The sequence below is a fragment of the Neoarius graeffei genome, chromosome 20, assembly GCF_027579695.1.
Source record: "Neoarius graeffei isolate fNeoGra1 chromosome 20, fNeoGra1.pri, whole genome shotgun sequence".
In the NCBI taxonomy this organism is placed as follows: Eukaryota; Metazoa; Chordata; class Actinopteri; order Siluriformes; family Ariidae; genus Neoarius; species Neoarius graeffei.
Genome location: NC_083588.1, coordinates 40,910,244 through 40,922,373, shown reverse-complemented (window position 1 = coordinate 40,922,373; position 12,130 = coordinate 40,910,244). Strand labels below are relative to the sequence as shown.

Below are 12,130 nucleotides of genomic sequence, written 5' to 3'. Positions count from 1 at the left end.
AGGGCTGAAACCGCCACGAGGGAGGCACACTCAGGTGGTGTTTACATTAGACCGTATCCGTATCGTTGTCGTTGCGGATGCACTGTCCGTGCACATTAAAACGCCGGGAAACGACTCCACAGGCGGAACAGTTTGAACCCGCCAGGGCCCATGTATTCAACCCAGTACGTATCTGATCCGGTGCTGTGTAAACATTGAGGAACGAGGATACGCAGTGCTGAGCTCTAGCTGACCTCGTCATTGGACAACGTCACTGTGACATCCACCTTCCTGATTCGCTGGCGTTGGTCATGCCACGTTGGTCATGTGACGCGACTGCTGAAAAACCTTCTCCTCTTTAGTCCCAATGACACGGCGTCCCTGATTTCCATAAAGAACTGTAAATTTTGATTCTTATGCTCTCTCACTCTCTTGCTCTCTCTTTCTCTCTCTCACACTCTCTTGCTCACTCTCTCTCGCTCACTCAATCTCTCACACACTTTATGTGCTTGCAAGTGGTGAGTGACTTGCGCATGCCCGATATGCACTGGGATCATGTGACGTGCCGTCTAATTAGTCATGTGATTAGCGTATCCGTGTATTGGCGTTGCTGTGTGCATGGGGAACGGTTTTGTTGCGGGCACAGAAATTGTGTGTGTGTACGCGAATCGTTTTAAAAACGTTAATCTGATGATCCGCTGATTCGAAATAATGTAAACAGGGCCTCAGAGCCCCTACCGTCTCCGAGCACGTCGGACAGTGTCAGTAATAGAGGGGTCAGTAAAAATAAATAAATAAGCCAAAATGAAAGTGCAGTTAGCCGGCAAGCAACTGAAGGGAGCTATGTTTCGGGTGGCATGGCATGTCGAGTCCCCGCGACTAACATATGATGAAAAACGTGGCGCAATTCTGTGTTCGGTTCTGTGTTCCAAGACTCTTCTTGACTCTGTTCAACTGGAAATCAAGTTGTGTGTTGAAGTAAAGGCTAAAGGGAGTCTGAATACCTCTTATGAATAACCCCACGCTAAAATAACCTTCCGTCAGCTCAAACTACAGAGGTTTATTTTAGCTTGATGGTGCACAGGGGGCCCAAAACCAGGTCTTTCTTATTAGAGACTGGAGTGGAGCTCAAATTGTATATATGTAATGAAGAGGACTAGCCGTATCTGTACAAACATCTGAATGATGTCAGTTTGGTTGGTATAAACCTGCATTAAGTCCACTTTGGTAAGTCGGGAACTAAGAAAAAATACAGACTAAGAAAAAGTGAAAAATACTTCTTTGACTTGATTTTTCAAGGAAAAAAGTGGAGAATATTTGTCAGAACCCAGGAGGAACCCTGCATAGCCCAAACTCCTAAGTGCTCCCCAGGCTGCTCTGGGTATGTTGTACGTTGCTCTGGATAAAAGCGTCTGCTAAATGTCATTAATGTAATGTAATGGGATTTTTTAAAACCCGTTTTCCCATCTCTTGGGGTCCAAATAATTATCAGGAACAAGAAGTCTATTTCCAAAGTGATGCCTGAATATTTAGCTGATTATGACAATATAAAAAAAAAAAAAAAAAGACTGACTGTCCACATGGAAAGGATCCCTTTTGTAAATATCACAAAACATCCCCGCGCGAAAATCGACTACAGGCACAGAATAGGGCGATGCGTCAGAAACCGGAACAAGAGAAAAGTAAAACAGGTCTGTATAAACAGTCTGCAAAAGGTCTATATAAAGGGTCATATTCAGCTATTTCTTTACAGTTATTAAGGTAAACAGACGCAGGCGTATCTCTGTGGGGATCTAATTCATGTTCTCAGACATTAGGACCCCGTGAGTGGTCAAAACAAGCGGTTCACTTTGACGTGGACGATTGCGCCATAGAAATACTTTGTATAGCCATTTTACGGTTGCTGGTTATTGTGTTCTAATACAATACTGGAGTGATTTCAATCATTTCTGTTCCGAGTAAATATTTGAATTAAAAGAGGTGGGAAAATAGGGCCCAGGTTTAAAAAAAAAAAAATCCCAGCATTTTCCTTTAAAGAAAGAACCTGGATGAATGCTTTCAAAGAACAGAACAGACAAGGAGTAGGCAATTTTATTGTGACTCTTGTAATAAAACTATAAATTCATAAATTATTATTATCTCATCCAGCCGGCAGGTGATGAGTTTATGCAATCATGTGTCGTCCGGCATCGTCTACATTTCACGAAAATCGCTTCTTCGCTCTGAATTCTTCACCGATTTTTATTCTTTTTGGCAGGAAGATAGGTCTGCCTGGGGTGCATATGGCTTCTACGCAAATTTCCATAACTGCAGTTAATAATGAAGCTATGGAGTAATTAAGCCCTAATGAGCAGCTTCCACACAAATCGCTTCTTCTCCCTCAATTCCTCACCGATTTTGAGTCTTTCTGGCATGAAGGTAGGGGTACCTAGGGTGCATATAACTTCTACCCAGATTTGCTTCATCTCATCTCATTATCTCTAGCCGCTTTATCCTGTTCTACAGGGTCGCAGGCAAGCTGGAGCCTATCCCAGCTGACTACGGGCGAAAGGCGGGGTACACCCTGGACAAGTCGCCAGGTCATCACAGGGCTGACACAGAGACACAGACAACCATTCACACTCACATTCACACCTACGGTCAATTTAGAGTCACCAGTTAACCTAACCTGCATGTCTTTGGACTGTGGGGGAAACCGGAGCACCCGGAGGAAACCCACGCGGACACGGGGAGAACATGCAAACTCCACACAGAAAGGCCCTCGCCGGCCACGGGGCTCGAACCCGGACCTTCTTGCTGTGAGGTGACAGCGCTAACCACTACACCACCGTGCCGCCCCCATTTTTGCTTCATTACAATTATTAATGCAATTATGGACTAACAAAAATTGCTTCTTCTTGGTCAGTTCCTCGCCGTTTTGGATCCTTTCTGGCAAATAGGTCGGTATTTCTAGGGTGTATATAGCTTCTATATATAGCTTGTATACAGCGTGCAGCATTTATTGCACAAGGTGGCCCACTTTAGATCGTTCCTTCTGGACTAGACGGGGCCGGAGTGAGCTACACCGTCATTGACGGTCTCGTTATCTAATTATTACTGATGTTAATATATTGAAACACAGGGAATGGGGGTGTGAGCTCACCCTTCTGGTCTTGCCGTAGCCTAAGGATGATTTTCTCCAGATGTTGTCCAGCCTCCTCCTCTTGCTGGATTTCTGACAACACAGAGATCATTGGCAACATGAGAGTAAGATGGTCACACACTTAACCACAAATCATGAGGACAAGCGGAAAAAAATAACAGCTCTTACCAAGGCATGAACAACAGCAGAGCTGGCAATATTAAAGAGAAGTACCATAGATTACACTCGACTGTAAATGCAGCAGTCCGTTTATAGCTTAAGCCTGTAAATGACTCATACTGCTAGAAGCACAACACAGGTGCTGGCTGATTTCCCAGCGGTTACACTTTTCTAATTGAAAGATAATCGTTAGCCATGTCAAGGTAATTTCCTCATGACACATGTCAAAATGCTTATTGTAAAGTTCTCAGCCAGGGATCAGCAAGACAATGGCCTCGAAAATGCCATTTTATTTTCCTTTATTCTTCCATTTTCTGTCAAGTGGAAGTCAAGATCTTAAAACTTATTTAAGGAGTTTATAAATAAGATAAAAAGTTCAGAATATTTACATCTTGCTGTAATTTTAGACTGAATAAACAACATGTATACTTTGCCTACATTTCAGTCTTGCCTAGTTCTCATTAAGGTCCTGCTTTTTTTTTTTAGCTACTCCAATACTTCGTACTTCACTGACCAGCCTGATCCAACTAACACACTTCCTTACTGAAACAGAGAGAGAGAGAGAGAGAGAGAAAGAGAGAGGGGGGGGGGAGGTCAGTGTACAGGGCAGGGCTACTCCAAGGCCAAGGTTGGAAACCAGTGTGCTTTTATTATTTTATTAACCGGCAGTAAATAAATAAATAATAATTAGGGCTGTCAAACGATTAAAAAATTTAATCGCGATTAATCTCAGAATTTCATATAGTTAATCGCGATTAATCGCATTTTTTAAAATCTATGTAAATGAATAAGGCTTTTAAAGTGAAATGTTCCAATTAAAATGAACACATTTTATGCTAAAAGTACTTGTTAAAAACTGCTGGGACAAGAGAAAATGGTACGGGAGTTTATTCACTCGCATACTAGGCAGTACTGAACATACAAAACACAAAATTGGATTTTGTGATGGATTAGGGAGCTGTAGTCTCAAATATAAAACATGTAGTCACATGCTACTGTGTCTCAGTTCAGACATGTGTGACAAAAGAAAATAAAAATGAAATAAAACTTCAATTGTGCTGGAGTTGTATTCAGTCGCAGCCTATGGACCCTTTTCACGTGACTTCACGACAAACGCGGCCGCCATTTTGGACGTGTACTACCAGTAGTTTACCACAGCCAGCATTGAGGAACGGCAGCAAAGAAAGTATTTATTTTCAGCAAGACTTCCATCATGCCACTATATTGTTGTGCACCTGGATGTAGTAACCATCAACAAACAAGGCAAGGGTTATCATTTTATCGGATCCCGACGGAGAAGATGGATAGCGGCCATTAACAGATTGGCAGTCCTCGGCATACCAACGCTTGTGTAGTGACCACTTTGTTGGAGGTAAGATGAATAAAATTAGCCAGAAAAGGCATTACATTGCTGTTAACATTCTGTGGCGGCGAGTGTGTAACCAAATAGGCTAAAATAACCCATTGTAACCTCTTTGTTCTTCTGTAGTAGCTACTGTTGACTAGCTAATGTCAACAACATCATAGCTGGTATGTTACTGTAGCAATGTTTACGTTCAGTCATTTGGATGACTGTTAAAACCTTTCAGTCTCAAGTTTTTCCTTTACTGGATTTACTAGTTTACTGTAATTATGATCCGGCAGCTATTTACACCGGATCCAGTGTAAATAGCTGCCGGAGCCAACGTCCGAGAATTAAGCAGCGCACTCCGGCTTGCTCCCGGAGTGCTCCGGCTTGCTCTCCCTCAAATTAAGCAGCGCGCGCCGGCTTGCTCCCGGAGTGCTCCGGCCGAGGTTCCGGAGCACACTCCGGCCGAGGTTGCCCTCAAATTAAGCAGCGCGCTCCGGAACCTCGGCTGGAGCACTCCTGGAGCAAGCCGGAGCGCGCTCCGGAACCTCGGACGTTGGCGTGTATGTGTATGGCGATGGGTTTTTAACGACATAGGTATACAGATCATGTGGGCCGAAGTCAGGTAAAGACGAGGGCTTCGTGTACTTCCGTACGTCAGTGAACAATCCTGGTGGAAGCAGGTAAACGTCGTTCTCTAAGCCTGCTAACCTCAATTTTTGCAAATACCTCTCCCTCTGCTCGCCCTGTAAATGCCCTACGTCGCTGGATAGTGAAGGTGTTTTCTGCATCTCGCTCCTTTTTCTTTTATGTTTTTCGTTTGTCGCCTTCCTCGCATTCAAACTGATTTGAGCCGAAGTCCACTACATGTCCAAAATGGCGGTCGCGTTTACGAAGGTCACGTGACTGAAAAGGGTCTATAGAGGATTTCGGCCTACGTCATTGTTTCCATAGCGACAATATTTATGCCGCCATTTTGACGGTCACAAATATGGCGACTACCGGTAGCGATACACTGTTGATCATGACGAAGTCTCATTGTCGAGTATTTTATCCGGCCTAGATGACGCGAGTAAGAAGTGATATCACCAGAAAATCAATGATGCTGGTGTACGTGATCTGTACACGTTACCAGGCTATCTTTTTCTGGCTTTGCAGCGCTGCAGCGCGGGTGATCTTCCTGACCTGCAGTCAGGCGTGTGGGAAATACCAGGGAAAAACATAAAAGAAAAAGGAGCGAGATGCAGAAAACACCTTCACTATCCAGCGACGTAGGGCATTTACAGGGCGAGCAGAGGGAGAGGTATTTGCAAAAATTGAGGTTAGCAGGCTTAGAGAACGACGTTTACCTGCTTCCACCAGGATTGTTCACTGACGTACGGAAGTACACCAAGCCCTCGTCTTTACCTGACTTCGGCCCACATGATCTGTATACCTACCGGTATGTCGTTAAAAACCAGGCTGGGTAACATGCCTACATCAGCGGGTCGTCCCTGGAGCCGGTGGTCGCCATCTTATTACAGCTAAGGTTTGTTCACATTTTCATTTACTTTCGGTCCTCAGGATAAACAAAATGTTATTAAATGTCATTGAAATAACTTCTTAGTCTGTTGAGACATGGCCCGTTATAAATTTGCTGTTACCAGGCAATGACCAAGAACTGTATTATTAGGGTCGGTGTAGTTGTAGCAGTGCACTAGCAGCTAGCTGTTAGCACTAGCTAATGTCAACAACATAGTAGCTGGTATGTTACTGTAGCAATGTTTACGTTCAGTCATTTGGATGACTGTTAAAACCTTTCAGTCTCAAGTTTTTCCTTTACTGGATTTACTAGTTTACTGAGCTAGCGCGCTCGCTCCCAGCCTGCCCGAGAGCGCTAGCTCAGTATACTAGTAAATACAGTAAAGGAAAAACTTGAGACTGAAAGGTTTTCACAGTCATCCAAATGACTGAACGTAAACATTGCTACAGTAACATACCAGCTACTATGTTGTTGACATTAGCTAGCTTGACCTTCAAAATGGCGGACACCGGGGCGTCACGTGACCTGTGACGTCACGTCGAAATCCTCTGTAGGACTTCACAGTGCTGTGCAAACAAAAATAAATCGCAGTTGGACTTCAAGAAAGACATTTAGTGTCGTATCACGGCGCTACAGCATACTGAAATCTCACTTTACAAAAGTATTTTAGAACTGCAAAGTGCATACCAAAACCAACTCAATCACACTCTTCTTTTGAAATGAAACTTTTGAAATGAAACTTCCTGTTTAACAGACCTTTCTCCGTCACTCACACTTACTCTTATTGCGGCAGCGCGCGACAAGCCTCAACATGAACTATGGGTGACTCGCAGGGCCAAATTAGAATTTGCGTTAACAGCACTATTTTTTTTTAATCGCGATAAATTGAGATCGCGTTAATGCGTTATTATCGAGTTAACTTCGACAGCCGTAATAATAATAATAATTTAAAAAAAAAAACCTTTTATTTGATGCTTAACCCCTCATTCACTCCTACATTTTCAGTTGGCCCATTTCTCTCACTCAACAGCAGTTTCCCAGAACTGATGATTACAAACTTTCATTTTCATTTCTTCTTCCTGTCAACTTGTCACATAATTATCAGCACTATGAATTTCCACGTTGAGTCACAGTATGCCAGCGTCATTAAAGTGAAATTTTTAAATACAGTTCCTTGATGCATGACTGATCCGGATGATTCCCATCAAAGGTTTATCTCAAATAAGGAAGCATCGCATTGAATTGTATTTATAATAAGTTTAATCTAGCACAAATTACAGATGATGCTTCCTTACAGGAGTGGAACCTGACGTGGTTTTCTGTGCTGTAGCCCATCCTGCCTGAGAGTTTGTCATGTTGGGCTTTCCGAGATGCTTTTCTGATCACTACAGTTGTAAAGAGTAGTTATTTGAGTTACTGTGCCTTGGCATGGCTTTCAAGAATCACCTATGTGTTGGAAACACAGCTCCAAATACGTACTTTATAAAATAAATATAAACTAAAATTTGGAGGAGGGGGAAAAAACAAACAAACAAAACCCCCCCCCCAATTAACGTAATGTTATTACGGGATATTTTTTATGTCTTCTGTAAATGTAGTTGTAATCCCTTATTATATACGGCTTCTCTTCAAATGGCTGACGCAATAATACTTTTACATAAGACAGACCGTTTCCATTCAGGAAGATCGTACTTTCCAATTAGAAATGTATGACTCAATAAGCGAGGCTGCTGGTAAACCTGTTGAGTTGGTCAAGGAACCTTTTCACAAATGTCAATGGCAGAAAAAGGAGTGTATTATTAATGTTATACATCTACAAATGGATTCAGTTTCAGAGTTAGTCTGGTGCCAGTTTGTCTTTTGTTTTGTTTTTTTGCATGTGACTGCATGTGCATATAAGGGCATGGCAGCTACGTAAGCAGCATTGTATGAACATTTTTTTTAAGCAACTGCAGGACTAAAAGCTCTGTCCATAAGGCAGGATGTACACTACCGATCAAAAGTTTGGGATCACCCAGACAATTTTGTGTTTTCCATGAAAAGTCACACTTTTATTTACCACCATAAGTTGTAAAATGAATAGAAAATATAGTCAAGACATTTTTCTGGCCATTTTGAGCATTTAATCGACCCCACAAATGTGATGCTCCAGAAACTCAATCTGCTCAAAGGAAGGTCAGTTTTATAGCTTCTCTAAAGAGCTCAACTGTTTTCAGCTGTGCTAACATGATTGTACAAGGGTTTTCTAATCATCCATTAGCCTTCTGAGCAGGGCTTTGAACCAGAATTTTTTTCCAATTGGTTCGTTCCGAACAGAAACGGAATTTTAACGTTTCCGGTTTTGGGTTCCACCATTAAACAGACGTTCCCGAACCGGTTAGAACAAAAAAATTTAGTTCCTGGAACGGTTAATTACGTTCCCTGTCAGCTGTTTAACAAATGGCTATAAAATTATGTCTCTGTCTCATCCAGCTTAAGCCAAATGTAGGCTAATTCTACTTCAACCTTCATTCAAGAAATAATTCAAAACAATTATTTCAAATGTTGGCGATTTGGATTCTCAGTATGTCTTCCCATCTACACAAACAGAAAAAGTGCCAAAAATGAAAGAGAATTCGTTTAGTGTGTTACCAAAGGCTAGTCAGGCCCTATGCATTGACAGGCTAACAGAGGTTAACGTCATTTAATGTTCACGAGCCTCTCACTAGCATGGACAAATATATTGATATCGTGTTTGAAATTGGCGTTTTTGAATAACGATAGACTGCAATATTTACCTCTTATTTAAGATGTGGAGACGTGATAGTAGTCCACCCTCCCGCTCTCTCCATTCAGTCAGCGAACGTCACACAGGAAGTGAACCCCAGCGGGTCATAGAAACTTGCGCAGGAGAAGAATGACTTTTTTTATTTGTAGGCTACGGAAACTTTGAGGAACGAAATAAAAACCGGTATTAACCGGTTACCATTATTTTTAATAAGCGTTTCTGTTCCGGAACATAAAAAATAATAAAGTTTCTGGTTTCGTTTCTGTTCCATGTGAAATAGAAAAAGTTCCCGGTTTTCGTTTTCGTTCCTTGAACCGGTTCAAAGCCCTGCTTCTGAGGCAATGAGCAAACACATTGTACCATTAGAACACTGGAGTGATAGTTGCTGGAAATGGGCCTCTATACACCTATGGAGATATTGCACCAAAAACCAGACATTTGCAGCTAGAATAGTCATTTACCACATTAGCAATGTATAGAGTGGATTTCTGATTAGTTTCAAGTGATCTTCATTGAAAAGAACAGTGCTTTTCTTTCAAAAATAAGGACATTTCAAAGTGACCCCAAACTTTTGAACGGTAGTGTACCTCACTGGAATACCACACCTTTCTGACCGTGAACAACAAGAGAAACAGTGAAGATGGTTGGGTTTGGGCTGGATCATTGTGTATCTGGCAGAACCAGTAGAAAAAGTCTGTAAGATGATGTACATTCAGTGTAGATGGCCTACCAAACCATTAAACCAATCTTGTTACAACAATGGCAAGTATATTACAGACGGTATGGATTAGAGCTGAAGATCTTTGCCCGGACCCGACGGGACCCGACGGGTTCGGGCTTAATTTCTGTCATTTTACTTGGGCTCGGGATTGCGCGGCAAATGAGCGGTCAGGTGATGCGTTTCGATTCGCGCCAGAAACATGCAAAAATGGATGCCGAGGAGGTGAAACGGAGGCTGGCCTCTGGCGATTACGTTTTGGGTGCACCGTCAGCGAAAGTAAAATTTATCTTAATTAAATTTGTTAAGAAAAACACATTTTTATATTGGTGCATTGGCCTATTCACGTGATGATTGTGGAGAGAGGCAACCGCAAGCAAGCCCAGTTTTCATTCGTCTTGGGCCTAATCTCAATTACTTTTCGTGTCAGGCCTATTTCGTTAGTTCCAAATAGGCCTACCCATGTTAGTTTAGAATTGTCGTTTTTTTTTTTTTGTCGCTAATCCTTTTTTTAGGCCTTAATAGGCTTTGGCCTATTTATAGACTATGCGTAGGCCTGAGATATTACGATGTTAAAAGGGGACATTTTATTTATTTTTTCCAAGTGGCCTATAACCTACTGTACACCAGTCATGAATAAACGATGTTAAAAAATGTATAAATGACTCATTCTTGACAAAAGGCAAAAGAGCCGTGTGCCTGCGCACATTTGAACAGCCTAATATCGGGCTGTAAACAGGTTCGGGGTTTTAAAACGGTGTACTTGTCGGGTTCGGGTCGGGCTTGGGCCGGGTCGGGCTTGACTTTTCAGGCCTGATTACAGCTCTAGTATGGATGCCACACTTGCGGCACACTGTCTGGCACAATGCGTCGCGTCCTGACGGTTCTGTTTATGTTAGAATCGCACCTGCACTTGTTGCTCATATTTTTCTGGATGTCAAGTCAAGTTTATTTGTACAGCGCTTAGAACGGACATCGTCGCAAAGCAGCTTTGCAGAAAATTAAAGGCTTTAAACATGAAATTTTATCCCTAATTCATTCCAAATGAGCCAGCCTGTGGAAGTGGATGTGCATAACCTCGCAGAATTACTGGTGTATACTGGAGATGGCCATCTTGTGTGTGTGTGTGGGAAGGATGGCATACTCTCCGGGATCAGGACACTTTGTCCAATAGTTAAGACATTTCGTCCAAAGCCTTTTTCAGACGCAGTATCAATTATTTTATATGGGCGGCAAGATCGAGATAGAAACAAACCATAATTCATTTAAAGCTCATAGGCAACGGTTTTAATTTCATGCACATTTGAAACTTTGTATGTTAAAAAACCCTCTGTAATTTTCTTCTGGTCCCAAGAAGTATTGTTAATAAGTAATAATTAAAATTAGTTAGTGCGGATTGCGGTGAATTTCTGTTTGGCTATTTTCGTGACCACTCGGCACGTGACGTCATTTAAGCCAAACAAACCGCTTGAGTTGAGTCACTTCCGTTTACTTACATCGCCGTTCAGCTTGAGTGCAGACGCACGTTCAGGAATTTCTAAAGAAACCCCATGCCTTACTGTTGTGCAGTGAAGTGTAACAATGGGACCGGTTCAGGAAGAAGTTTTTACTTCCTAGTAAAGTAAAATAGAGGAAGTATGTTAACAGAGGATGATGAGAGATAAATCTATAAATAGAATAGGATTGATTGTTATATTAGAACTAACTTAATATATGGTATATATTTATTTATGGGGATAGTTTATATATTTATATTTACAGGGAGAGGTATGTAGTAGATATTTATTTTTGTAATTATATACTTATATAGATATTTATGAAGTGTACATATGGCATATATATATATACACACACACACACACTTTTTTGTAGTTATATATTTATATAGATATTTATGGTGTATATATATATATATATATATATATATATATATATATATATATATATATATATATATGGTATGTATATATTTATTTTTGTAATTATATATTTATATAGATATTTATGAAGTGTATATATGGTATATATTTTTATAGGTGTATTAATGTAGTTTGGATTTCGGGTTCGTTAAAAAGGGGTGGGAAATTAAAAAAGTATTGTACTTCTTCCCACTCCTTTTTAGAACAATGTGCGGTGTTTTGTAATGTCTTAGCTCTTTATGTTATTTTTTTTTTTTAAATTTCTCGTTTTCTTTCTTTTGTATGTACAAATAGTTACATACATTTTTTTATACATGTTTGAAATAAATAAATTCATTCATTCATACCTTTTTCCAAGAGAGGAGAAGAGGCAGAGAGAGTGGATTGGCTTTTCCGAAAAAGAAGAGGCGGAGTAAGTGGGTTGGCTTTTTCTGAAAGAGGAGACGAGGCGGAGCGAGAGGGTTGGCTTTTTCCGAAAAAGAAGAGGCGGAGTAAGTGGGTTGGCTTTTTCCGAAAGAGGAGACGAGGCAGAGCGAGAGGGTTGGCTTTTTCCGAAAAAGGAGAAGAGGCAGAGAG

General features: G+C 41.3%; 1 protein-coding gene across 1 annotated transcript in view; it reads right to left on the bottom strand.

The window, feature by feature from the left end:
• The window catches only part of tbl3 (transducin beta like 3), a 98,765-nt gene that overhangs the window by 21,440 nt on the left and 65,195 nt on the right, over nt 1-12,130 (bottom strand). Inside the window, exon 20 of the mRNA XM_060901722.1 lies at nt 3,122-3,193. Within this exon, the coding sequence (XP_060757705.1) occupies nt 3,122-3,193 (72 nt within the window). The remainder of the gene's footprint in view (nt 1-3,121; nt 3,194-12,130) is intronic.